We start from the raw sequence: 24,774 nt of genomic DNA, 5'->3' as shown, positions 1-24,774 counted from the left end.
CTCTTGTTTCTTTGGTGCTATCTTCAAACTTGGTGCATCCCTTCACTACACTAGGGGGCACATTTACTAATCCACGAACGTCCGAAAAGCGTCTGAATGCGTTTTTTTTCGTAATGATCGTCATTTTGGGACTTCTTCGCGAATTGTCGTGAATTTTTCGAGCGCTCAGTATGAAAAAGTCGCGACAATTCGCGAAAGTCATAATGGCTATGCAAAAGTCGCGACAATTCACGAAAGTCATAATGGCTATGCAAAAGTCGCGACAATTCACGAAAGTCATAATGGCTATGAAAAAGTTGTGACAATTCACGAAAGTCGTAACGGCTACGAAAAATTCGCGACGGTGACGAAAAAAAACGCAAAAATACGAAAAAAATTCGCAAAATGTTCGTTTCCAATCCGATTTTTTCCGATTCGGGATTCAGATTCGTGGATTAGTAAATCAGCCCCTAGGGGGCATAGTTATTATGCTGTGTAAAATAAATTCGCCAAAAAAACGGGGTAAAAAGTTGTGTAAAATTAACGGAGAAGATTGCTGTTTGAACTCCAGATTTTACGCTGTTATTTTATGTAAGTTCCGGCAGAAGAAAAAACACGTAAAAAATTATGACGATTTTTACGCCAGTTTGTGTGTGGTGAATTTTCTCACCGTTTTTTACACAGCATATTAAATATGCCCCTTGTAGACCACCTGTAAAAATAAACAAATGTTTGAGGTCACCCCTGTACCCACAAAACCTATTCATTCTTTGCAGGGGATATTCCCTATGTAATGACACATTGCCCAGAGCAGGACCAGCAGTCCAGTTTTGTGTTCTACAGAGTGAGGACTCTTACCAATATACATAGTCCTGAAGGGAGCACACAAACAAGTAAACAAAATATTTTATTGGAAGGACAACGTTTTGGTCAACACCCATTTTTTTAAGCTACTAAAGCCTGAACTACTACTAATATTCAGCAATAGAAAATGGAATATGACTTAAAATGTCTAATTCACATGTTTGTTTATTGAATATTAAGTAGTAGTTTAAGGAGGTAAGAGCACGCTTTACATAAATCTGCATCAGTTCCTTTTTGGATGCATTAAATTCAACAGCAAAATGTCATCACATGTACAGTTTGCAGAAGAATAATGTCTGCTTGAACTGACATTTACTGGAATATGCTAATGGAAAGCATGCTACCTTTTTGGCTCACTTTTTAGAAAAAAAAATAACTACTGAACACATTTCATTTGTTACTGTGGATTAAAATGACATTCAACAACATTCTAAATTCAACATCCATATAAAATAGCGCTTCACAGGCCTTCTTAAACGCCATTTTAGCAACAGGTTGTTAATTTCCTCTTTGACTTTCTTCTCTAAGGGATTTTAGTATAAAGGCCTTTTCTACATATCAGTAGCCAGTTTTTAGGGATTTATTACAAACAGACAACATATTTTTTGTTATTTTTCTATTGTTTTAATTAAACAACTTTGAAGATTCAAGTAAAAGTTTTGGTAAAAAAAAAAAACTCCAAATATATTTCTATAAAGCTTTAACGCAAGCACTTTCTCCTACATGCTAAGGTCTGGATTTGATTCATGTGTCACCTACTGATAGCACCGGGCCATCAAATTAATCTTAATTACTACATTCCTGCAATGTTTTGTATTAGCATTATGCTGCTTTTGTCCAATGAAGTATTAATGGGAAGTTAATATTTTCACCTCTAGATGTCATAAATTAAGGAAGCTAATTATTCATTTTACATTCTTTAGTGGATATCTAATGCTTAGTATTTTCATTATCCATATCCCATCTTTTTAGTTGTTTGGCTTACTATATTTATTTGCCCGGCACAAAATCTACTCCCTATGATTATCACTGCTGAACTTAGGGAAGGGGGAAGTGTAATAAAGACTAACTCGCCATTCTTTAAATGATTTTGCATTAAATCTTAGTCAATATCAACCTATCCTAGTTTACAGAAATTCTTTTTCTAATTACTCCCAAATGAAGTCAAGATTCTTGCTTGATTAATTAAGTTGTGATTGTGTTTTTCACTTCTCTGCATTGTCTCCTACATGACCTAGTTAAATCAATGACAGTTATATATTAATCAATTAAAGCTTAAGGTGATAAATTGTGTTTTCATTTTTTTATTCAGTGTATATGGAATGCACATGAGGTGGTATATAATATGTAGGAAATCTTATTTAGCATTCCCTTGTTGAACCTATGCAACTACTATGTGGACTGACTAATAGTAATTGTAAATTAAATGTAATTGTATAGCTGCTATTGTTTGTTACCCAAGACAAGATTGTGGAAAAAAGGCTTATAAGGAAAAAAATACAATAGCCATCTGCATTGTGAGATACTAATATAACTCTTTACTATAGCTGTGACTACAAGTAAGACATTAGAATGTATTGGAATTACAAGCCAAAATTACAAAACATGCAATGATGAGGTGATTATTAATTAATAAATTCCTTTTGGGATCTGTATGTTTGAAAGAGAAAAAATTACCATGGAAAAGTAATTAAAATGAAGCATTGTGCTAGTGTAGAAAGTGATGATTTATGAGTCTTGGTAATTTTCATAAATGCCCTACTTTTATCTACAGGCCCAGTGGGAAGGGCTGACCGGACGAATCGTTTTCAATAAAACCAGTGGACTTAGAACAGATTTTGATCTGGATATCATCAGCTTGAAGGAAGATGGCCTGGAAAAGGTACCTGCATCTATTACATGAATGTGTTCCATGTTATAGAGAATGTTAAGTTCCTGAATATGATAAAATATTTAAGGATGAAAGGCGTGTTCATATGACCAGGATAACATTTGTGTTTAGCTAGGCAAATGAAAATCCATTTGCATCTTGAATTTAAAAATATATGTCGTGTCTGCAAGCAATTTATTCTACTGATATGTAGTAATGGCTGAATAAAATGGATTTTTTTTACCACATTATGTTCTGCTCTAAAGCTAATAAATACTGTAGCAATGTTAACACCTTGCTGGGATAGGGAATGAAACTTACCGGATATTCTTAATAGCATAGATTTAAATACCTAGAACTCAAGTGAGTGGCACAATGTAATTAAGATCATGTATAAAATGATTCCCTCTGCAACACAATTAACCTGGTTTAATAAACCCCAGGTCTATCTGTGATGGGTGAACCACATTTTTAATACAAAAAGCATAGACTCACCGGTTGTTTAGTCTGGTTCCAGTTACAAGCCCCAAACCCATAGCCTGCAAGGGTTCAAACCAGTAAAAGCAAAATTGCTTGCACTCACCAAATAACCAGAAGGGATATAACACCTGACTTGTTTTGTGGGCAAAGCATTTAATCATAGGCACAGTTAATGCCTAACACACAAAAAACATCAGGAACGATGTTTTAACAGTTACAATAAAGAATATTTTTTTATTTTAAACAATCATTTTTTATTAGTTAGTTGCATATTTAATTAGATGAACCTAACGGGAAGGCCATGCAATTCTAGTCATATTGTATGAAATCAAATTAATACCATGGCTATGTGAAATGTAGCAAAGCATAGTATACTTGTATGTCATGAAGCGCTCTTTATTTGGATAAAGGTATATAGGTAGGGATTCTATGAAGGTGTCACGAACACTCTCAGCCACAGGGGGTTATATTTAGTCACCTTACGCACAGGTTAGACTAACATCAAACACCCCCAAACACACCATCTCCCAGAAAATCAATTCACTGCCACCATCTATCATTAACATGCGATAGAAACCTAATATGAATATTTCCCTGCTCTTTACAGGGAATAACAGGGAATGTTTCCCAATACACAAATGTATTACACACTCTTTCTCACTGTAGTTAGGATTAGCTTCTACTAATTTAACAAGCACTCTAGCAGCCAAAGGGTTAAATTACAGTCAAACACTCTCTCCTGCTAGTAGTGGACTAGTTAATTAGCATATACATGGACCATTTTCCCTCTACACACAAACAAGAAGTTAATACATTTAGGCCCAAGCGCTCATACAGGCTATGAGTTTGTTTAGAGCAAAGGACAAAGCTTATTAAATTGTATATTTAATATTACGAAAAGATATTACAAAGAGACATACACATACAAAACAGTAAATAAAATAAAAGGGAATAAAACACAGAGAAACCCTATGTACATTCCCAAGTAATTCCTTTGTGTCCTCCTGAGGCAAGAGCTGGAAACCTGGGCACATACCCCAAACAGAATTGGGTCCTCAGTTATAAGCTATAGTTGCTGGATATTGTGCCCTTTCATCCCCTGCTGGGACCTTTCCCCATTACCATATAGATGAGGGGGGAGTGCCCAGAAACTTGTCACTTAAAACCCCCTGTAGATGGCTGCAATTTTCAGGCCAGTTTATGTCATATAATATTGGCACTTGCTAGTATAAAATATTATGATGAAAATATGGGCTTGCTGTGATCCATATGTAGGCGATCAGAATGAAACTTTTTTGGATCCTTTTTTATAATCCATATTCTCGTAACTGCTCTCCCCTGCAGTTCTAGGTCTACAGCTCCCTTTCTTCGATCAATAGATCAAAGAAACCAATTGCCCCAGCTTCCATGTCCAAAGGGTCTGGCTCTGAATTGTCCTATATGCCAGAAAGTGAGACCTTTTCTGCAGCCTCCTTCTGGAATATCTAAGGGTCTCTTGTAGACCCAAAGTCAAATGTTGCCAGGGTTTAACCCTTGTAATGCAGAAGGTAGTTATATTTTTTAGGACAGCATTTGGGCAAAGATCAGACAAGTAGATGGGACTAGATTTTTAATACCATAAAATATTTGACCAACTACAAAGTGTCTAGCAAACATCAGCATGGGTGCTGGTTTGAATCAGAGTTAGAAATGCATGGCTTGATGAAACTTGAGATATATGGTTTAAAAGAAACCAAATAAAATGGAACTGAGAGCAAGCAAAACAAGTACATAGAACAAGTCAAAGGTTATATCAGTTTGGGACACTAAATTAGCCTCAGGATATTGGATGGGGTAGACCACAGAAAAAGTGTAGAATGATACAGCATCTTCCACTTTCCCATCCTGATCCAGTAACAAGGGGGATAAGGCGGATGAAGATAGTCATACTTTGAAGACAGAGAAGGCAAAAAATGCATATTTGAATTATTAGTGGTAGAAATCTCCCAAAGCCTCCAGTGGCACAACAGAAAAATGTGTTGGATGATTATCAGTCTAATGCTAAGAGAAAAGAAACACTAATGAGAGAATAGGCCTGCCTTCTGTGGTGCCTAAATGAAAAAAAAAATTAAAATCCTGGTGCCCTTAAAGTGCAACCGACACCAAGGGGCACATTTACTAAGCAATTTTGAGAAAAGGTTGATTTCTTCTTTAATTCTAGATATTTTTGAGATTTACAAATGGGTTTTTGCCTGTACTCGATTTTTCTGATATTGTTTCTCTAAAATATTTAAACTTGAAAACTCAGGATTAACTTCCCCTTGAAATTGGGTAAAACAGAAAACAATGATGGGATTAACTTTCCCTTGAAGATGTGTGAAATAGAAAAAAAATGAGAGGATTAATTTCCCCTTGAAACTGGTTAAAACAGAAAACAATGAGGGATTAACTTCTCCTTGAAACTTGGTGAAACAGAAAAACAATGAGGGGATTAATTTCCCCTTGAAGATGTGTGAAATAGAAAACAATGAAGGGATTCACTTTCCCTTGAAATTGGTTGAAACAGAAACCAATGATGGAATTAACTTCCCCTGAAGATGTGTAATAGAAAACAATGAAGGGATTAACTTCCCCTTGAAACTGGTCGAAACAGAAAACAATGAGGGAGTTAACTTCTCCTTGAAACTGAGTGAAACAGAAAACAATGAGGGCATTAACTTCCCCTTGAAGATGTATGAAATAGTAAACAATGAAGGGATTAATTTCCCCTTGAAATTGGGTGAAACAGAAAACGATGATGGAATTAACTTCCCCTTGAAGATGTGGGAAATAGAAAACAATGAGGGTATTTACTTCCCCTTGAAACTGGTTGAAACAGCAAACAAGGAGGGGTTAACTTCTCCTTGAAACTGGGTGAAACAGAAAATAATGAGGGGATTAACATCTCCTTGAAAATGTGTCAAGGACAGGCTGTCACTGATTAGTCTATTCCTCTACTATTCTAAACCTCCATATGTTACGCCACAGATCAAACCTGCTGAATTTTAAGGTAACTAAACATTAATAAACCACAAATTATTTTAGAAAAACTCGAATACTCGAGTACTGGCAAAAACCCATTTGTAAATCTCGAAAATATCTAGAAGTAAGAAAAATATATATTTTTCCCCAAATTTCTTAGTAAATGTGCTCCTAAAAGTTACCTATAGGTCATGTTGATCATGTTTCACCAGACTGTCCCTTCTCAGACATTTATGTAATTTATAGCTTCTAATGCTAACAGACTGCTGTTGCATAAATATGGCAGCTCCCTCATAGAGGAACATGGGGGATCAGATAGGTAATGTAAAAATATCAGACACATACTTTTATTGCGAAATAATAAAGAGCATGCATATTAATAAGGTTTAATTCCTCGTGTCAGAATCTCTTTAAAGGAGAAGGAAAGGCAAAAATCATTGTGGTGTGCCAAATGTTAGACACCCCCCCCCAGTGATGTTAATAGCTTACCTTTTACCCAAGGCTGGTGCTCCTGTTAATAGAAAACCGTACCAGGCCCGGGTAACTGCAACGAGTGTTTCCTCTTCTTTCTTTCTTTTGTCTTCTAAATACTGGGGCTGGCGCATGCGCAGTAGAGTGAAAAAGCCAACTTTTTTGTTAAAAGAGGAGACACTCACTCACAGGTAACCTGGGCTGGTGCTGTTTTCCTCTCACAGGAACACCAGCCCAGGGTAAAAGGTAAGCGATTATAGTCATTAGCCTTTCCTTCTCCTTTAAAGCAAAGGCTCAAATTGCAAAGGTGACCAAATCTGGTAGAAAGGACTAGGTCTTGTACACAATTGTAGTAAACCTGTTTTCAAAATGAACCATCTTTTGCAAGGTTTGGGGATAGGAGGTATTAAAAAGATTTTGGTGTAGAACCCAGTAAATAATTGTGCGACTTCCCTGGGACCAGCCAAACAAAATTACAACCGCCTAAATACATTTAATGATATCCATTTATCAGAGTATAGCAGTAAGAGAGAACCATTAAAATGAGGAAAGGAGGAGTACAAGGATAGACAGGAAAAATGAGATAATAAAGTATAGTGTGCTAGACTTAAAGATAAAATCAATTCATGTAGGCTTACTTTATGTTAAACATTGCTGTGGTCTATAAGCACTTTGTTCCTGACCAATGCATTTAGAAAAAAACTTGCAATCTGACAAAACTGGATGTTATTAAAGGCACAGAACATGCCTGCCCGATATACCTGTACTTGATACATATTTGAGGGAGCTGTCATAAAGCTTGTCAACACCTATGCACTTGCATAGCATTAAATAGAGCAATTATAACTGCTAACAGTGCTCATTACTTAAATAAATGCAGAAAACCTATCATGGTAAGCCAGTTCTATCTTGTTTGGGCAAATATAAATATGCAGTAAATAAATATTTTGCGAACTTTATATGCTATAGCCTCTTCCTTACAATCTGTTAATTAAGGAAGAACAGATGGATGATAAACACTCATAAACATGATGTTTTCGCTTTTTACAGACACTAATACTACTGTATAGGAAGAGAGAAACACACATTAAATGGCATCTATTCACCAACATGTATAGAATATGACCCTTAGGTTTAAGATCACAATACAATAATATGTTCAGGAGTTGGCCTTTAAATTTAAATGGCGAAATATGATCACAATAAAATAACTTACATTATTCTGTTTTTCTCTTTCTTTTACCACTGCTCTCTTTCTCTCTGTATCTGTAAATATATCAATGTGTCTAAGTAAGCATGTGTTTTAGTTCTGAACTAAATCTGAAATTGATAAAAAAAACAGAAGTATCCTAAAATCTAGATGCCTGATTTACTGAATGTATGTGACAGAGCAGTCTATTACCCTGAAGAGTATGATCTCCCATGATGCTCCCTGTCTACTGGATTCTTTGCTCTCCTCCGGCATTGAGGCAAGAAGTCAGCTAAGATTGATTTTGCTTGATGCTGCCAGCCTTTAATGAAATGTGTAGTATCTGTAGGGACAAAAGAGAGGAGAGCAAAAGAGAGAGGCATTTTTTTCTGATTTTGCATGCATGGCTAAGCCTTCTGCAAAGGACATCCCTAAGGTCCTCACCATATTAGGGTAGCTGTCACAGATACCCTTCTTGTTTATAGCATCATAAATCATAGTTTCTACTTTGGCCAATCAGGAAAGGCCATTCCGAATAGTGAAGTACCTTTTTATGTTACAGACTGCTTGTTCCTGGTAAAGTGAAACCCATTTGTATATATATAAGTATAATTCCAATTATCATATGCATTTTAAAGCAGTAAATTTGCTTCACCACTTTCTCTCACTTACAGATTAAGGTTCCATCGACAGTATAAAAGAGAGGTTCAGTTTATAGTTTTCTAGTTTACTATTGTTTCATTAGTTCAAGGAGCAAAGAAACACTTTATAGTCAAGTGCAATCAATTGAATCTATAATAAATCGATTCCTTTATGTATTAATGATAATTGAGTAGAGGAGGTAACGTTCTTAATATCCCATGAAATATTTTGTAAAAAGGTCCTGAGGGTGCACATATCTTTGTTTTTTGTACTATTCCCACACAATCATCACAAACTCATCTGCTCACACTGCTGACTGGCTATATTAAACCTATGTTAATGTTTGTATTTGCCATAAGAGTAAGGTATTTAAAAGCTTGAGCTTTCATTGTGTGTGGGTTGCCTGACCTGAATTAGTAAAAAAATAGGAAAAATCCAAATGCGATCATTTATATAAATTCTCTTTTGCAGTGCTCGGATTATACACCCATGCAAACTTTTTTAAGCCTTTCCGACAACATTTTTGCTCTCAAGTTTACATTTAAACATTTTCTATTGAAACTTTAACCCATTATTCAAAGAAACGAGCCTTCAATGGTGCATCACATTTCTAGCTGTTCATATTGAATCTGTGTCAGTTCATCTGTTCCTCTATGGTCTGTCCTGTTTCCTCTGCATAGAACCTTTATCACACCTTAGGAGATAAACTGCATCAGATGATTTGCAGCTGAATATTCCATTGATGCTGTGGTAAAGATAGAGAACAAAAGGAGTTCTGGGAATATTTGTTTCAGATGATCATTTCTGCTCAGCTCAGTTTGTAACTCTTTATGTAAGAGATCGTGCCTGCTCTGCTGTTAAATGTACACCAAACATTTTAGAAGTCCCCATTTATATTTAGGAGTAGATGGTATATTAACATAGCTCCCAAAATTGTCCTAATTTTTGTTGGACAGTCCCTCTTTTGACAGCTCAACCCGCAGTCACCTTCACTTAGATACATTGTTTCTTACATTTAATTAAAAAGTAGCTTGTGGCAGAGAGCCCAGAAACCTTAACAAGCTTTTCTGCACTTAGATACATTGTTTCTCACATTTAATTAAATAAGTGAGCTTTTGGCAGAGGGCCCAGAAATCTTAACGAACTTCACCTGTACTTAGAAACATTTTTTTTCAAATTTAATTAAATAAATGGGCTTTTGGCAGAGAGCCAAGAAAGTAAACAGGCCATACCTGCACTGAGATACTAATAAGCTAAACAGGTCCCTTGGCCGGGACTTCCAGCTTAAAGGGCAATTTCAGCTTTTTTAACAAAACTGTAATAACACAAAAAAAGAAATGTGTTCAAACTTTAAATAAACTGCAAAATTTAGTCAAATGGAAGTGGTATTTAGGGGGTGTGGTTGCAAAAATGGGCATGGCCAAATATTTCTTTTTGTCCCCCTTTCCATTTTCAAAATGCTGGGAGGTATGTATTAGCCATATACAACATAAAATTATACAGCATATAAGTATTATAAGCAGATGTATAAAAAGTCCTAAAGTATTATTTACAAACGGTGTGCAGATTAATTTTCAGACATGTTTGTACCTACAATGCAGTGTTTATGCTTATTCATGTGGTTCTTTTGACACAACCTCCTGTGGAATACTGGATATGTTCAGGGTGGCAGTAGTTCCAGAGTTCTACAGGGCCAATAGGCACACTTGCACACTTTTTAGCAAAAGAGACAGGTCAGACACAGCGATACTTAGCGCATCTATATGGGAGTACAATGTACTGTTTTATCTATAGAGATAAGATATGATTAATTAAAGAAAAGGACTTACATTAAAATAAAACAGCCTTTTACTTAACATTTCTTCAGCTTGTAATGTACATGGCATAGGTATACTCAGCATTTTGCTGTTTAAGTGGCCTTGTAGAGGCCACCACAAAAGCAGATAGGAGGAATAATCTCAAAGATGTTATCTCAATTGATTAATACATCACTTTTGAGATACTAGTGCTGTTAAAATGCCGGATAATCAATAGATTTAATTTAACATAATGTGTAGGCTTTCATTTGGCCATACATTTTATTCTGTATAGAACTGCAACATTCAGCAAGTCTTTTGTTATATAATTGCTTTTAAAGTGTTAGATAATCCCCAGGGTTTCTAAATCTTTGTTCTCTATCAAGTAAGAGTTTGAGCCATTAATGTTGAGTAACATAGTAGTAAGCCATAGCAGACATCTTTATCCAGTTAAACTAAATCTACTTTGACTAGCAGTACTGAGGCAGAAGGTTGTGGAAGTCATGAACACTATTGGTCCTGATGTTTTGGGCACCACAAATAGGTATTCCTTTTTTGGTGAGGGAATGCTTATGGTGCTGATATACTGGGGCCTTGCCTTTTTTAGTGCTTCTTAGAGGTGAATGTTGAAATAAAAAGATATTGGTTTACATTTTTAGTACAGGTATGGGATCCGTTATCTGGAAACCCGTTATTCAGAAAGCTCCGAATTACAGAAAGCCCGTCTCCTCCATTTTAATTAAATGATTCATAATTTTAAAACTGATTTCCTTTTTCTCTGTAGTAATATAACAGTACCTTGTAATTGATCCCAACTAAGATATAATTAATCCTTATTGGATTCAAACCAATTCTATTGGGTTTAATTAATGTTTTATTGATTTTTTTTAGTAGACTTAAGGTATGGAGATCCAAATTACGGAAAGACCCCTTATCCGGAATACCCTTGGTCCTGAACATTCTGGATAATGGGTCCTATACCTGTAACATGAAAATAAATCAAAACCTCTTTTATAAGGCCTTTCTCCATTATTTCCATAACTGTGTATGTGGTAATGGGCAGTTGCCAGACACAGCTGGATCTGGGGGCTAAAGGAAAAGGTTTTTAATATATAATAATTATTGGTTAAGAGCACTGGTGCATAATGGTACTGGTATAATGATCATGCTTAATCCTACTGGATATTAATGGTAAACATGACCACTTAGGGAGATTGAAAATCAGCAACAGATCCAGAAATAAGGTAAGCTGAATGCATATATGCTGAGAAGAAAAGACTAGGAGCAAAGGTCATTATATATTCAAAATTCAGATTCAATTCAGTATGAAAAAGGTTTATAACATGAAAACTCATGGGCGAGATTCAATTTGAGATGTAGTTTAATAAAAAAAAATGTATCTTATGCTTTATCACATGAAAACTCTATTTAAGTCTATGGGAAAAAACTGGAACTGAATTTAAAAAAAGTGTTTCGTCCTTGAATTGAATTTAGTCTATTTTTTCACATGATAAACCATAAGATTTCTTTTTTTCACTGAATTAAATCTGTCCCTATGTATGAAAAGACATATGAAATAACAAATGGGGATGAGGTTTATGCTGCACCAACTTCAGTGAAATGTATTATTATGTGAATGTATATATGTGATTTTAATTTGCAGCATGTATTTCTTAGGTTGGAACATGGAACCCTTCTGATGGACTGAATATCACAGAAACTGCCAGAGGGCGGGGACCAAACATCAGTGAGTCGCTGACTAACCGCACACTCATTGTCACTACAGTGTTGGTAAGTCTCTTTTTTACTACAAAACAGCTTTTTGGCTAAGAAGGAAATTAGTAGCTTGCAGAAACAGTAAAAGTCACATACTGTAAATTAAAAAAATCTTTAAACTTCTGCTAAACTTATCATATTTGAAAGGATATTTGATTGTCCTGTTCCTGTTAAGGGATGGCTAAAATTAATTTGCCTTTAACTGTAATGTGAATCAGCAAAATCACAAATAGTATTAGTCTGGTATTGCCGCAAGAGTGGAAGCCAGCATTGCCCAGAGTTTCCCTTTTAACAGTAGTGGCGTGCCAAAAGCCATAAGGGGGAGTAGAGGTGGAGTTGCTTAAAGGAAAGCAAGTTAGTAAACTGTTAGCTGAGGAAAATGATTGCCTAAACTAATACCCAGCAAAAGCTTGAAAAAAGAAATTCATTAAGATGGTAGCTATGATATTCTAGAGCAGTGATCCCCAACCAGTGGCTTGTGAGCAACATGTTGCACAATCTCCTTTGATGTTGCTTCTAGTGGCCTCAAAGTAGGTGCCCATTTTTACATTTCTGGCTTGGAGACAAGTTTTGGAAGCGCAGAGGCACAGTTATAATCCAAGCAGAGCTTCCTGCAGGCTAGCAGCCCACATGGGGCTACCAAATAGGCAATCACAGTTCTTATTTGGCATTACCAACACTTTTTACATCTGAGTAGGGCTCGTGAGAAAAAAAAAAGTTGGGTATCCCTGTCCTGGAGTATGTATATCTAGCTAACAAAGTATTACCTATTGTAAAATATAAGGATATTATAAGTCAGCGAAGAGTTCCATGGCCATATAAACCTCCGAGGTGACTTTAAATATCATTATATTTTTTTTCAACCAGGTGTACTTTATTTTAATACACAGTTTTATGCAACAGAAATTATTTCACTAAGCACTGACTATAACTAATGATATCTCTTAGCACCGATAAATGATGACAATGATAACACAGTTTACTATGTTAGTATTTACAGGATACTCATGGCTCTTGTGTATTATATATACACATATCTATTTAAAGGAGAATGCAAGTCAAAATTTAAAAAGCATACTGCCCAATAGTCCTCCTATTGTTTAGTAAAAACGCCACACTTTAGGCTCACCTAATCAAATATTTACTATTTATTTTAGTAAGTCACACTTACTTCACATTTTCTAGAACAGGCAGCCATCTCTAAAAAGGTATTCTCCCTTCCTTTCCCTCCTTGCTTCATACTGCACATGTGTTTCATTCCCTCCCCCCCCTCCCCTCTGCCAGATCTGCTTCTGATTGGCTGGTAGGCATGTGTAGCTCAGAACAGGAGAGAGGATCAAGTTACACACATGCTCAGAGAATAGGAATGCTGCCACTGCAGCCTACAGGAAGGGGAGAGAGATTTCAGTGATGTCACTATAGTCTTCACACTGCTGTAGGCTGCCAGCACCATATCTCAGAGAAGCAAGCAGGGATCTGGGAATTTAGATATGCAGTAAGTACTTAAAAAGAATGCCTTTAGACTTACTTTTAATTTATATTAACCTTTCATTGTCCTTTAAGTTCATGAATTGCTCTAATGCTTCAAAAACACATTCTACATTTTCCAAATGATCTATACTAAGCTTATTTCTAATAAATTTCTCATATTTTCTGATTGTTGATGGGGTCAGATAACCTTTCTGCTGCAAAGATGGCCAGTGACATCTTGGATGGAAGTACACAGATTGTAAAACAAACTGGAAATGCAAATCAAACCAAATCCAGACACTGAAAAAGACAACATGTTGCAAGACCACAGTTCTTAAAAATAGGGAAAGCAATAATTTGCAAAGGTCCATTCTTTAAGCTAATGAAAACCAGGATTAAAATACCTCAGTTCAAGTAGATACATTAAAACATCACACATGTCTTAGCAGTTAAGATTATGATGGTCCATTTAAACATTGCCAAACCATATTTTTGGCCATGGCCTTTTAGCATGCCAAGGGTTTATGCCATACAATATGCTGTTTTCTGCTGCCCATATGGGAGCTAAATCCCATAACCACCCCCTTGTTCTTCATTAAGTTGTGGCTACAATTTTTGTAGTGGGTATTAAAATGATGTTAGTGTGTAATTCTTTGGACACAAGTCAGGTCCATGGTTTCCCAGCAACAGTAGGAAAACTTGCACTTGATTCTTCATAAGAGGTTGAACAAACAATTAGATTCTCAGCACAACTATGGATCAGCTTTAGGTGCAAGTATATTACAGAATAATGACAATTTGTGCAACAATTGCAGATGTCTTTGTGAGACCAACACTGCAGTTGTGCTTTATAAATGATTCCTATTGTATACGTATGGCATAGAACAAGACTGCATACCTAATTATTATAACACTAAATACTCGTACACATTCTGCATAACCTTGTATTGATGCTAATGTGAAGAAAATTTGTACTAAGTGGCCTATTTTTCAGTGCTGATTTGATTTCCTTTGCCAAAGTTGTGGTATTTGATGACAGATTGCAGCTATTTAGTCATATTCAGAAAAGCATTTCTTAAATGCTTTTTGACACTTTGGATGGTTAAAGGTGGCGTTTCAAACCTCTAACATTTTTCGACAGGAAAATAGATGATTTTCAGCCTTTGAATTGAAATGTATTCCACTTTTCAGCAAGCATTAAACCAGGGTTATGCCACTTTTTCAATCTGCTCTTTATGATATTCCTCAATGTTATTTTTAGTATGACATTGCTCTGTATCTACCTCTGTCATTTCTTTATCCTTTGTGCTTTCAATCTATAGGGATAGTCTAGTTCTGTATTAATTTATTTATATTTTAATTGACAGCCATAGATTTCTCATCCCATTGCCATATAAAATGATGCTATGATTTGGGTTCCTTCAGGCCATCTGCTCTAATTATATCTTTACTTCTTATCAAGTCAAAGATGCCCTGTTTGGTGGTACTGAAATATTCATCATTTCGTAGGAAAAAAAAGGCGAAGAGTCCTGATTGCAGTAGCGTTTAATCGTACGGAAAAGCCATGGGATGAATTTCTAGATGGCTGGTTTCCTATTTTATTTTCCCATTCCAGTTGTTAATATTGAAACGACACGTTCAGGGAGAGATATATGACCCGATCATCAAACACTGCTCTCCAACAGCAATTTCAGAGCTCAAAATATTCTATATGGAGGGCAAGAGAATCGATTTAGATGAGTTGAGGGAGCTTTTGAATCCAATGCCTGTCCATTTTAAAAAAATAAATAGAGGAATCGTTCCTAAGTAACAGCTTACCGGAGATATGAATTGCCCCCCAAAAAAACATTTTAGACCGCAATATCCATTAAACCATTTTAGCGCTCACTGCTCTTAAATTGTGCATCCTGCTACTTTGTGACAGCAGAAAATTAATAGGCGTTTATGGATTTTAAAGCTGTTGCCTTACTAATAACTGCACCTCTGCATTTTTTTCCAAACACATTGCTAAAAATATCTTCACTTTAAAAGACTCACTTGCTGTGTACACAGATGTGTATGTGGAAATTTGCAGACACAGTATATCCCTGCCCTGTGGAGCTTACAATTTAACTCTGCTCTCTGGGAACTAACCTTGTACTCAAGGTCACTAGGGCTTTGAGCACAGCGAACATTCCATAAAGCAATCTTCGAAAATGCCAGACACACTTTGAGAGAATTAACCTAATAGCTAGTCACTGTATGTTGTATAAAGGTCTCATTGTAAATGTGTACAAAGCAAGGCACATGCAGTTTAGTAACTCATCTTCTTATAACAGTTATAAACTCAGTTCACAGAATCTAATACACTTATTAGGGAACAAATTTTAACCAGAGAGATGAAAAACACACAAATATAGCATTAGATATTAAAAAGCATCTAAACCTTGATAAAACTGCCCTACTGCACCACCAGATTCAAGAATATTCACCTCCTACATGCCAGCATGCCTTCAGTAATGGTGCACTTATCTAAGGTAAAGAAATGTGCAAATGTTGGCTTCCTGATATCATTCTGTAATCACAAATGAGATGGGAGGACTGTTTACATGTTGACCCATTAGATGGACCCATTACATCAGCAGCAATTCTCACTAGAACTCACTTCTCACTATGCATTCTTTAGCATTTATTTGGGCACTGAAAGCTAAAGAAAGGTTTCTTTTGTTGAGTTATATTTCTTTAGGAATAGAATCCTGATCTTGCTGGACTACAGCTCCCACCATGGTCACCCTGCCCTACTGGCAGCTCAAGAATTGGCACTACCCCCTATCAGGTTTCTCACTCACTGTTAATAGGGTCCTGTCAGCAATCTGACATGGTAATGTCAGCTACTAATTCAGAAGCTTTAACACTAATTCCAACAAAGTTTGACTGATAGCCTTTGCCTTTAAGAAGCTGTTGATCAGTAGCATATACAGTGAGACAGATAAGAGGAATGAATATTACATGATCCACTCCCAGCCTGTCAGTTGGGGGATGCAAAGCAGGAGGTGCTGGATGTTCAAATACAGAAATCAAAGATCAAGAGGGGGTCATGAGCAGTCATGAGTCATGAGGTTGGAGTTCCTAGTAAGCAATTGTCTGTTTCATATATTAAATCTACACTTGGGATTGTTAAGAAGCTGTTTTAGAAAAATGGCTCTTTTGGGACAATGAATCAGTCATTTTATGAAACAAAACTATAGGGGCATTATTAGCATGTCATTTATTTGTCTGTGTTCTGGGTCACTGTTTGTATCAGATGGCTCAGAATAGAAGACAGGGCACCAGTGAGTGCCAGGGAGTGCCAGTGCCATCTGGGCAGCTGGGGAAAGGAGAGTAATCCACTGTTGTGGATGGAGGCTGTGAGAAGAAAAATACTAATGAAGAAAATGCTAGTAACAGGAAAATCTAGCTTGTGGCACCTAAGCACTCAGTATTTTCTCAAATGCTTTGTCTATTGGTAACATGGACTCTTGAAGCAGGGGCATAAATATAGAGCATACAGGTCCTTTGACATCTGGGGGTCCTAGAAGGTATAGGGGACCCAGTAAAACAATTTGAATAAATGTATTAAAAATACCTTTTCAAAGTTTAGAGTGCCCTAGAATGATTGTGCTGAGGAGCCCAGTAACTTCTAGTTAAACCACCACCTTGAAATAAAAAGCAAGAGGGTAGGGGGTCTATTGCATACTATCCATAGTACAGTACATTGCCAAACACCTGATTGGTTAGTTGGAGACTGGCTGTCTAGAGAAATTTTATATTTACTTTCTAATTCAGTAGCAAAGATTACAGAACAGCAAGGGGGCTGGTTTTTATGGGTCACAGGACACTGATAAAATCTTTAGCAATATATTGCATATCTTGTGAAAATGATGTTCAACAAATTGGATCAACATGCAGAGGTACCGTGACCAAATCCAAACACTAGATGTATTGTGAAGGGGGATGGTGCACATTCTATGAAGACTTAAAAGCTTTTTTATTGCAATATATAATGTACTCAGGCACAAATTATCTTTCACACTGCAATGACTCTTCCTTTATAATTAGCTCATAATCAAACTATCTTGTTTGATATGATGTGATAAAACCAACAATTGTAAAGAAGAATGAAACAGTGCAATTTAGCATATGTTTCCTAAATTAAAAGTATTTATGTATGACTTTAGAATTTGCCAGCAAAGCTACAGTATATTTTAATTAGTAAATGATGTCATGTTTTCAAATATTTTATATCCCTTATTTCCTATATTTATTAAAGTTGAATATTTTGGTGTGTTTAAAGGGGAAGTTGACCATTAGTATGATACAGATCTGTTTTAAGCAACTTTTCACTTGGTCTTTATTAATTATTTTGCAAGTTTTTAAAATTATTGGCATTCCTTTTCAGCCTGCCTCCAACCTGCAACTAAAATTGTTGTCTGGTAGTGGGGATCAATGACCCCAGCAATAAAAACACAAAACAATTGTACAAATGTATTTATTGGTTGATATTTATTGGTTGAAATGTATATATTATTATCCTTAATGGTGATCTAGTCTTATTTAAATGTATTGTTCATTTCTGAATTTAAAGAGGCAGTTCACCTTGCCTTCCTCTGCCATGTCTTTCCAGCTTTCAAAGGGAGGTCACTGATTCCAGCAACCAAATAACTATTGTTCTGTGAGGCTACAATTTTACTGTTATTTGTATTCCTCATCTTTCTGTTTAGCCTCTCCTCTATTTCTAGTCCAGTCTCTCATTCAAACCACTGCCTGGCTGTAAGGTATACAAGACCTTAAAAACCAGAAAACTGCTGCGGGTTAAAAAGATTATTTAAGCCCTAGCAGCCAAGAAGCAGTTGATATTTTCAAACCAAAGAGTTGCAAAGAATATAACATTTTCAAAAACAACAAAAAAGACTAATAGCCAGGGGAAGAATTACAATCTTACAGATATATATTTCTTAATGCTTTTAGGAGGAGCCTTATGTGATGTTCAAGAGATCAGACACTCCTTTATTTGGCAAAGACCGGTTTGAGGGCTTTTGCATTGATCTTCTGAAGAAGATAGCTGAAATACTTGGATTCGATTATGACATACGACTAGTAGAAGATGCCAAATATGGATCGCAAGATGAGAAGGGCCAATGGAATGGCTTAGTCAAGGAGCTCATTGACCACGTAAGTTAGATTCATATTTTCCATAGATAGATAGATAGATAGATAAAGACAAACATCATTCCATTTTGTGCTGTTTTAGGTGTTATACAGGCATTTGTTTCTATAAACATGTGCCCTTTCTAGAAAGTGTATAATTGGCTCTAAACCTTACTTACATTCCCCTGCCTTTAATGGTAGGGAAATGTTTCATGACAAAAACATCAGATTCACTAAAGTGCGATACATTTTATCACACTTTTTTTGCGTTAAAATAGACGCAACAATTAGCGCGCGATTCACTACAGTATTATGTTAACGCATGCGTTAATTAGCGCGCAGAAAAGAATACTAATGCATGATTCACAAACACTTAGACGCGCTAAATATTGCATTAGACTATGCGAAAATTAACACCTACTTCAGGCAGGCGGTAATTATAGAAAAGTACAGTTAATGAGCTTTTGGCAATAAAATATGGACTTTGCAGTGAGATTTATTCCAGTCTGTGTTAGCCCCAGAGTGATGCAGCCTCCAGTTTGCCGAATATAAATAGTAGCATATAAATAGTAGCCGCATATAAATAGTGCATAGAAATAGTAGCATATAAATAGTAGCATAGAAATAGTAGCCGCATCTAAATAGTAGCCACATATAAATAGTAGCATATAAATAGTAGCCACATATAAATAGTAGCATATAAGTAGTAGCCGCATATAAATAGTAGCATATAAATATTTATATGCGGCTAGTATTTATATGCTACTATTTATATGCACTATTTATATGTGGCTACTATTTATATGCTACTATTTATACGCGGCGACTATTAGCGGCCATAATAATAGGCGTTAATTAGCACACATGCGGTAAATGGGGCATGCAGTATCGCGCGTAAATTAACGCAAGTATGCTTATAGTGAATCGCGCGTTAAGTGGCGAAAATTTAGACGCGATAACATTTTTACTGCACGCTATAAATAGTGCACGTTTTAACACACTTTAGTGAATCAGCCCTCAGGTGTCTTCATATTTGGTGTGATACCTATGATTTATAGCACCAAAACAAATGTTTTGGCAAACCAAATATGGAGACACTTTTTTTTAACTGTTAACAAAACTTACACATTCTCAAACACCTTACAGATATGTAAGCTTTGCAGTGTTGTAAATGTCATTTCTTTTATGCTTCCATCTGTGTGTATTACATGGCACAAACCTATTTGCATCTGTTACGGTAATGTAGCTTAAAGATTACTTCTAAATCCTTCCTCTGAAAACAAGGGACCCTTTGTGTAAATAAAAAGTGTTTTTCTTCTTAATTGCAATTGTCTAAACTATTGTAAGCATTTCTATAGCGGTGTATCGAGCATTCAGCCTATGCTAAAATCTCCATTCTGTTACAACATGAAATATGCAGCTGGTGTTTCTGACATCAAAGAGTTAAGAGACTGCTCATTTGAATGCAGTTTGAAATTCTTCTCTGTCTTACATGAAACCCTTCTGAAATTACCCCTGCTGGTTTACAGGCAATCACAGATTGCCAGTTCAAAAAAAGAGAGAAATAAACCGCTAGGACAAATTTTAGATTATTTGAAAGTGGGCATCAGAACATTACAGTCATTTTAATGGATGCAATGGTCTCTCTTAAGCAAAAGCTATCATTAATAATGTTAGGAAAACAGGTCTCCATGGTTACAAGCTGTGCTGCTAATCAAGCTTTGATTGGTCAGCTTTCATGCTTCCATTTTCTGAGTTATTTAATGGGTTTTTAATTTTGTCAAAAGTATAAAATGTCCCCATTAGAGTTTACACATCTGCAGAAGCTATTGTGTGCACCCAGTATGTATTTACTTATGTGTTGGTCAGATTTGTGAAGGGAAGCACTAGCGTGGAGGGTGCAGCAAATATGGGTAGAAGCAGTAGGGTTCCATTTCCATGGAAATATTTGCGATTTCTCAGGCTAAATATTTTTTATTAACTAATGTTGAATATTTAAATTTCTGTAGTTGATGTAGCTGAAATGTAGGTGTAATGTAGTAGAAAGGGACAGAGGTGAGACATAAAGAAGCCAATGGATGAGTTTTAGTAGTTGCATAAGAGAATAAAGGGAAATTCTGTCAATATTGTATATTGCCACTTTAATAAATGAAAAGTGCTGACCCAATATATTTCTTCTTAGAAGAAAAACATGTTCAAGATTGAGTAGATGAATCACAATTATTAGACATAGCCGCATTTACTACCTATATTAATTAGGCTGTCAAAAACCAAGGGCCATGACAGTGCTAGAAAGAAGGGGACTGAAGATGTTAAAGTTTGGAATTATGGATGTTATAGTTTGGTAGGGTTGCCTATTAGGAGGGATGGAGACATAAGCAGTTAAAGGATTAAGGAATTGAAGGGGGTATTCACTTTTACCTGAACATCTGTCTTCCGCCCTCCCCAGAACAAGGGGGTAGGGAGGTAGTATTAGTGTTGAGTCACAGTGGGAGAGGCAGGGGTTCGGCCTTGGGCCAAAGTGATGGAAGGGGCCTGGTGAACATGGTGTGAGTTAGGGAGGAAAGCAGCATCTTGTAGTGTCAACAGGTGGGCCCCTCATTCTTGGTTATAATTGTTTGCAACCTTCAGTGGCTATTGTGGGTTTCAAGAAAGTTAATTGTTAAGTATTGTATAAATGTAATTGTTTACAGTAGTTGTTGTTCTTTATGTAAATTTGTTAATACACAAGCTGCAGCCCTTTTCACATTTTTCACCCAAAGTATTTTCATGTAGTCTGCTATGTTACATTCATGGGAAGAGTTTGGTGTTGTTGGGAGTGGCCCCTCAAATTGGTCTGCCCCTTTCATGTGCTCTTTATGCTGACTTTGCTTCCAAAAAAAGTATAGAACTCAGCAGTAAACAATCCATTTGAGGATATGTGATTTTAAAATAGGTGTTGTGAATTTTGCCCATATATTGTCCATTACAGTATGTTTCCATAAAACAGATGATGTATTATACTTATTTAATACATGTTCCAACACTTTGTCAAAAAGTGTATTACTGGAATGTTTTCTATAGAATTAGTTGGGATAAAGATGATGCAGTGTCACTTTCTAAAAACTTCATAGTTTGCCACTCTCAGTTTCCCGCTCACTGATTGACTTATCCTAAATCACAATATGCAATAATGCTTTATCATGGCAAGCAAGCATTTATCATGTTCTGGAAATGATCAGCTATATGGAACTCTGGGCCTTAGAAAGACTGCATAGGCCTTTTTCTGCTACTGGTGACTCTGAGTGTTTTTTGCTGTTTTACAGATATATTGCTATTTTTAGATTCAAGGGACCAGTTTCTGACATGCCTGTCAGTAAGTTGCTTTTAATCCCTTGCCAGCTCTAGCCAGGCAACTGGCATCTTAAAAGCAATTGCAGATACTTTGAGAATCTCTACAAGCCACCTGCACAGTGTTCTGTAATAATTCTGCATTGAAAACGATATTATTAATGCATAACCATCAGAAGTTCTATAGCTCTCTTTTCAGTTGCTGGGCTGCACTTCTGAACTTTTAAACACAGTAAAACTTAATATGATGCCAGAGCAAACAAATACAAAAACAACAACAGGTTCATTACACATTTCTTGTTTTGATCAATAAAAGAGGCAATCTGTTATCTGGATTTACTTTGCATAGTTTGTGAATGGCTTCTGGCAGCTGTATAAATCTATACAACAACATGTTAAGCTATTTTCTGATAGATGTGATGAAACATACTTGGACACAGATAGGCAACATTTGGAATGCCAGAAATAGAAAAAAAAAACATAATTCCTATAATTCTTTCTCCAGTATGACTGCTGCTTTTATTGGTTTGCTCCCTAGTCATTTAGCCCTGAGTATCCTATATTGTTTCATGTTTTGGATGTGGCACACTTTGGTTCTCATTAGTTTGCTTCCTTGACTGTTGTTTACTACATTTGTTTTGCTTCCTGAGAGAGGCAGAGAGAGGAAAAAGCTAATTAGGCAGCCAGTACATTTCATTTACCAATCTGTCCTGGCGTGGGTTCTACAGCCGCTGGCCCCCATTTATATAACCTTTATTTATCTTTGCACAATCCTTTATTAATCAGACAAAAGACAAAAGCTCCCTAGCCCTGGCTGAGCAGCACAGTGTTCCACTGAAAGGCCTTCTTTGTATGAAGATGGATGACTACACAACGTGGTTGTTAACATACATTACAGATTGTACTGCGGGAGCGGTGATCAACTGAGACTTTTGAATTACCAGACTCTCCGTTGAGAGACAGCAGCCGCAGATTGGGGCTGACAGCAAAAATGTGGGAGGAGGACCAGGCAGTGGGAGAGAGGCAGAAGCGAAAATTGAAAGTTTTATAGGTATAATAAGAGATCAAGGGACACTGATTGAGCTGCAGTATATTTAACGGCTCAGCATCAGTCAGTGCTGTAATGCTGCACAGGATTGATAAAACATTGCACTCTTTTGTCAAGTACTATGCGTGTCTATGTTACATGCAGAGAGGTGAATATTAGCATTTCTAATCTTAGCATATTCTATTTCATTCTTTCATGGAGTTCCAGTTACTGCTCTGATTTTCTGGAATTCAGAATTTGGTGCTCATTTAAGATCGCAAGTACAAAGCACTAGTTTGGGCAACATTTAAAGCATTTGCTGATGCTATTTACAAAAGGTAGTTGCGCACATACTTGTTCCTAGAAACTACTTGTTGGCACGCTTCAGGGGCAAAGAACTGCTGTAGTGGTAGATATATGGAAAATGCTTGGTTTTAATGGCACAGGTTGTTAAAATTCAGTCATTTCTCCGAAGGTGAAATTCCCCTTTATTTATTGAACATGCAAGGTGCTATGGAAATCAGAGTCATTGCTAATAACTAAAATAACTGAATATTTTTATTTAATGCATAAAAAGAAAGCTGCTTTGATTTTGCAAAGACAAGCAATAAGACTGGACATGTGACTGGACATTAAGGATTTCATGTGATCAGTGGGCTTGGAGCCACTTAATTTATGCATGCCAAAAAGGCATGGTGAGTTATGTAACAGAAGATCACACATTGGAAGAGCTTTATGTAGCGCAAATGACTAATACATGAAGCTAATCCTGTTCTTGTACCCAAGGAGAAAACAAGGTCAATAGATGCTTTATAACTGTATATATTATGCTTTCAAACTCACATATTTATTTTGTAGTTATAGAACAAAAGTTCCAGTTGCAGTTAAAGTTATGGCAGATCGGCAGAATTGCTCATAATTACATTTTTACTGGTGGTATATCATCTTACATATGCGTATTTTTAATTACTTGTACACTGCTAAACTATCAAAGAGGTTTGTCTATTAGCCAATATGAACCCTTGAATGTCATTTACTGTATAGTCTATTAGCCATTAGCCAATATCAACCCACGAATGCCATTTACTGTATAGTCTTTTAGCCATTAGCCAATATCAACCCATAAATTCCACTTACTGTATCTGTTATAGGCATTAGTAGTAGCCATGCTTTGATCATTAAGAAATATAAAGTATAAAATTTGGCAAGCAATAGTTAAGCACAGGATAATTATTTAGATTTGGCTTAAAAACATGTTACAAGCTTGGGGCACTTGCACGCTCAGCAAATCCAGGCAATTAATAGCTGTGTGGGGAAAAGACAAAATGAACAGCTATACACAAATAATGGGAAGCCATTCTGAGGATTTTGTCACCCACCCACGCCCAGGTGACAAAATGGGCATCAGTATTAGTGATGTAGCAAACCTCAAAAAAACGTTTGCGAACCCGTTCGCAAACTTCCACCAAAAAGTGCAAACTTTTGCGAACTTTGCGAACCCCATAGACTTCAATGGGAAGGCAAACTTTAAAACCTAGAAAAGCCATTTCTGGTCAGTAAACTGATTCTAAAGTTGTTTAAAGGGTGCCACGACCTGGACAGTGGCATGCAGGAGGGGGATCAAGGGCAAAAATTTCTCTGAAAAATACGTTGTTGACACAGTGTTGCATTTTGTGCTGTAAAGGGCACAAATCACACTACATTTCTAAACTTG

At 36.3% G+C, this 24,774-nt stretch overlaps 1 protein-coding gene across 1 annotated transcript in view; it reads left to right on the top strand.

Moving 5' to 3' along the window:
• The window catches only part of grik3 (glutamate receptor, ionotropic, kainate 3), a 254,320-nt gene that overhangs the window by 158,879 nt on the left and 70,667 nt on the right, over positions 1–24,774 (top strand). Inside the window, exons 8-10 of the mRNA XM_031896913.1 lie at positions 2,618–2,725; positions 11,969–12,082; positions 18,524–18,727. Of these exons, the coding sequence (XP_031752773.1) occupies positions 2,618–2,725; positions 11,969–12,082; positions 18,524–18,727 (426 nt within the window). The remainder of the gene's footprint in view (positions 1–2,617; positions 2,726–11,968; positions 12,083–18,523; positions 18,728–24,774) is intronic.

Source organism: Xenopus tropicalis, chromosome 2 (assembly GCF_000004195.4).
Source record: "Xenopus tropicalis strain Nigerian chromosome 2, UCB_Xtro_10.0, whole genome shotgun sequence".
Taxonomy (NCBI): domain Eukaryota; kingdom Metazoa; phylum Chordata; class Amphibia; order Anura; family Pipidae; genus Xenopus; species Xenopus tropicalis.
This window is presented reverse-complemented; position numbering and strand designations above follow the sequence as displayed.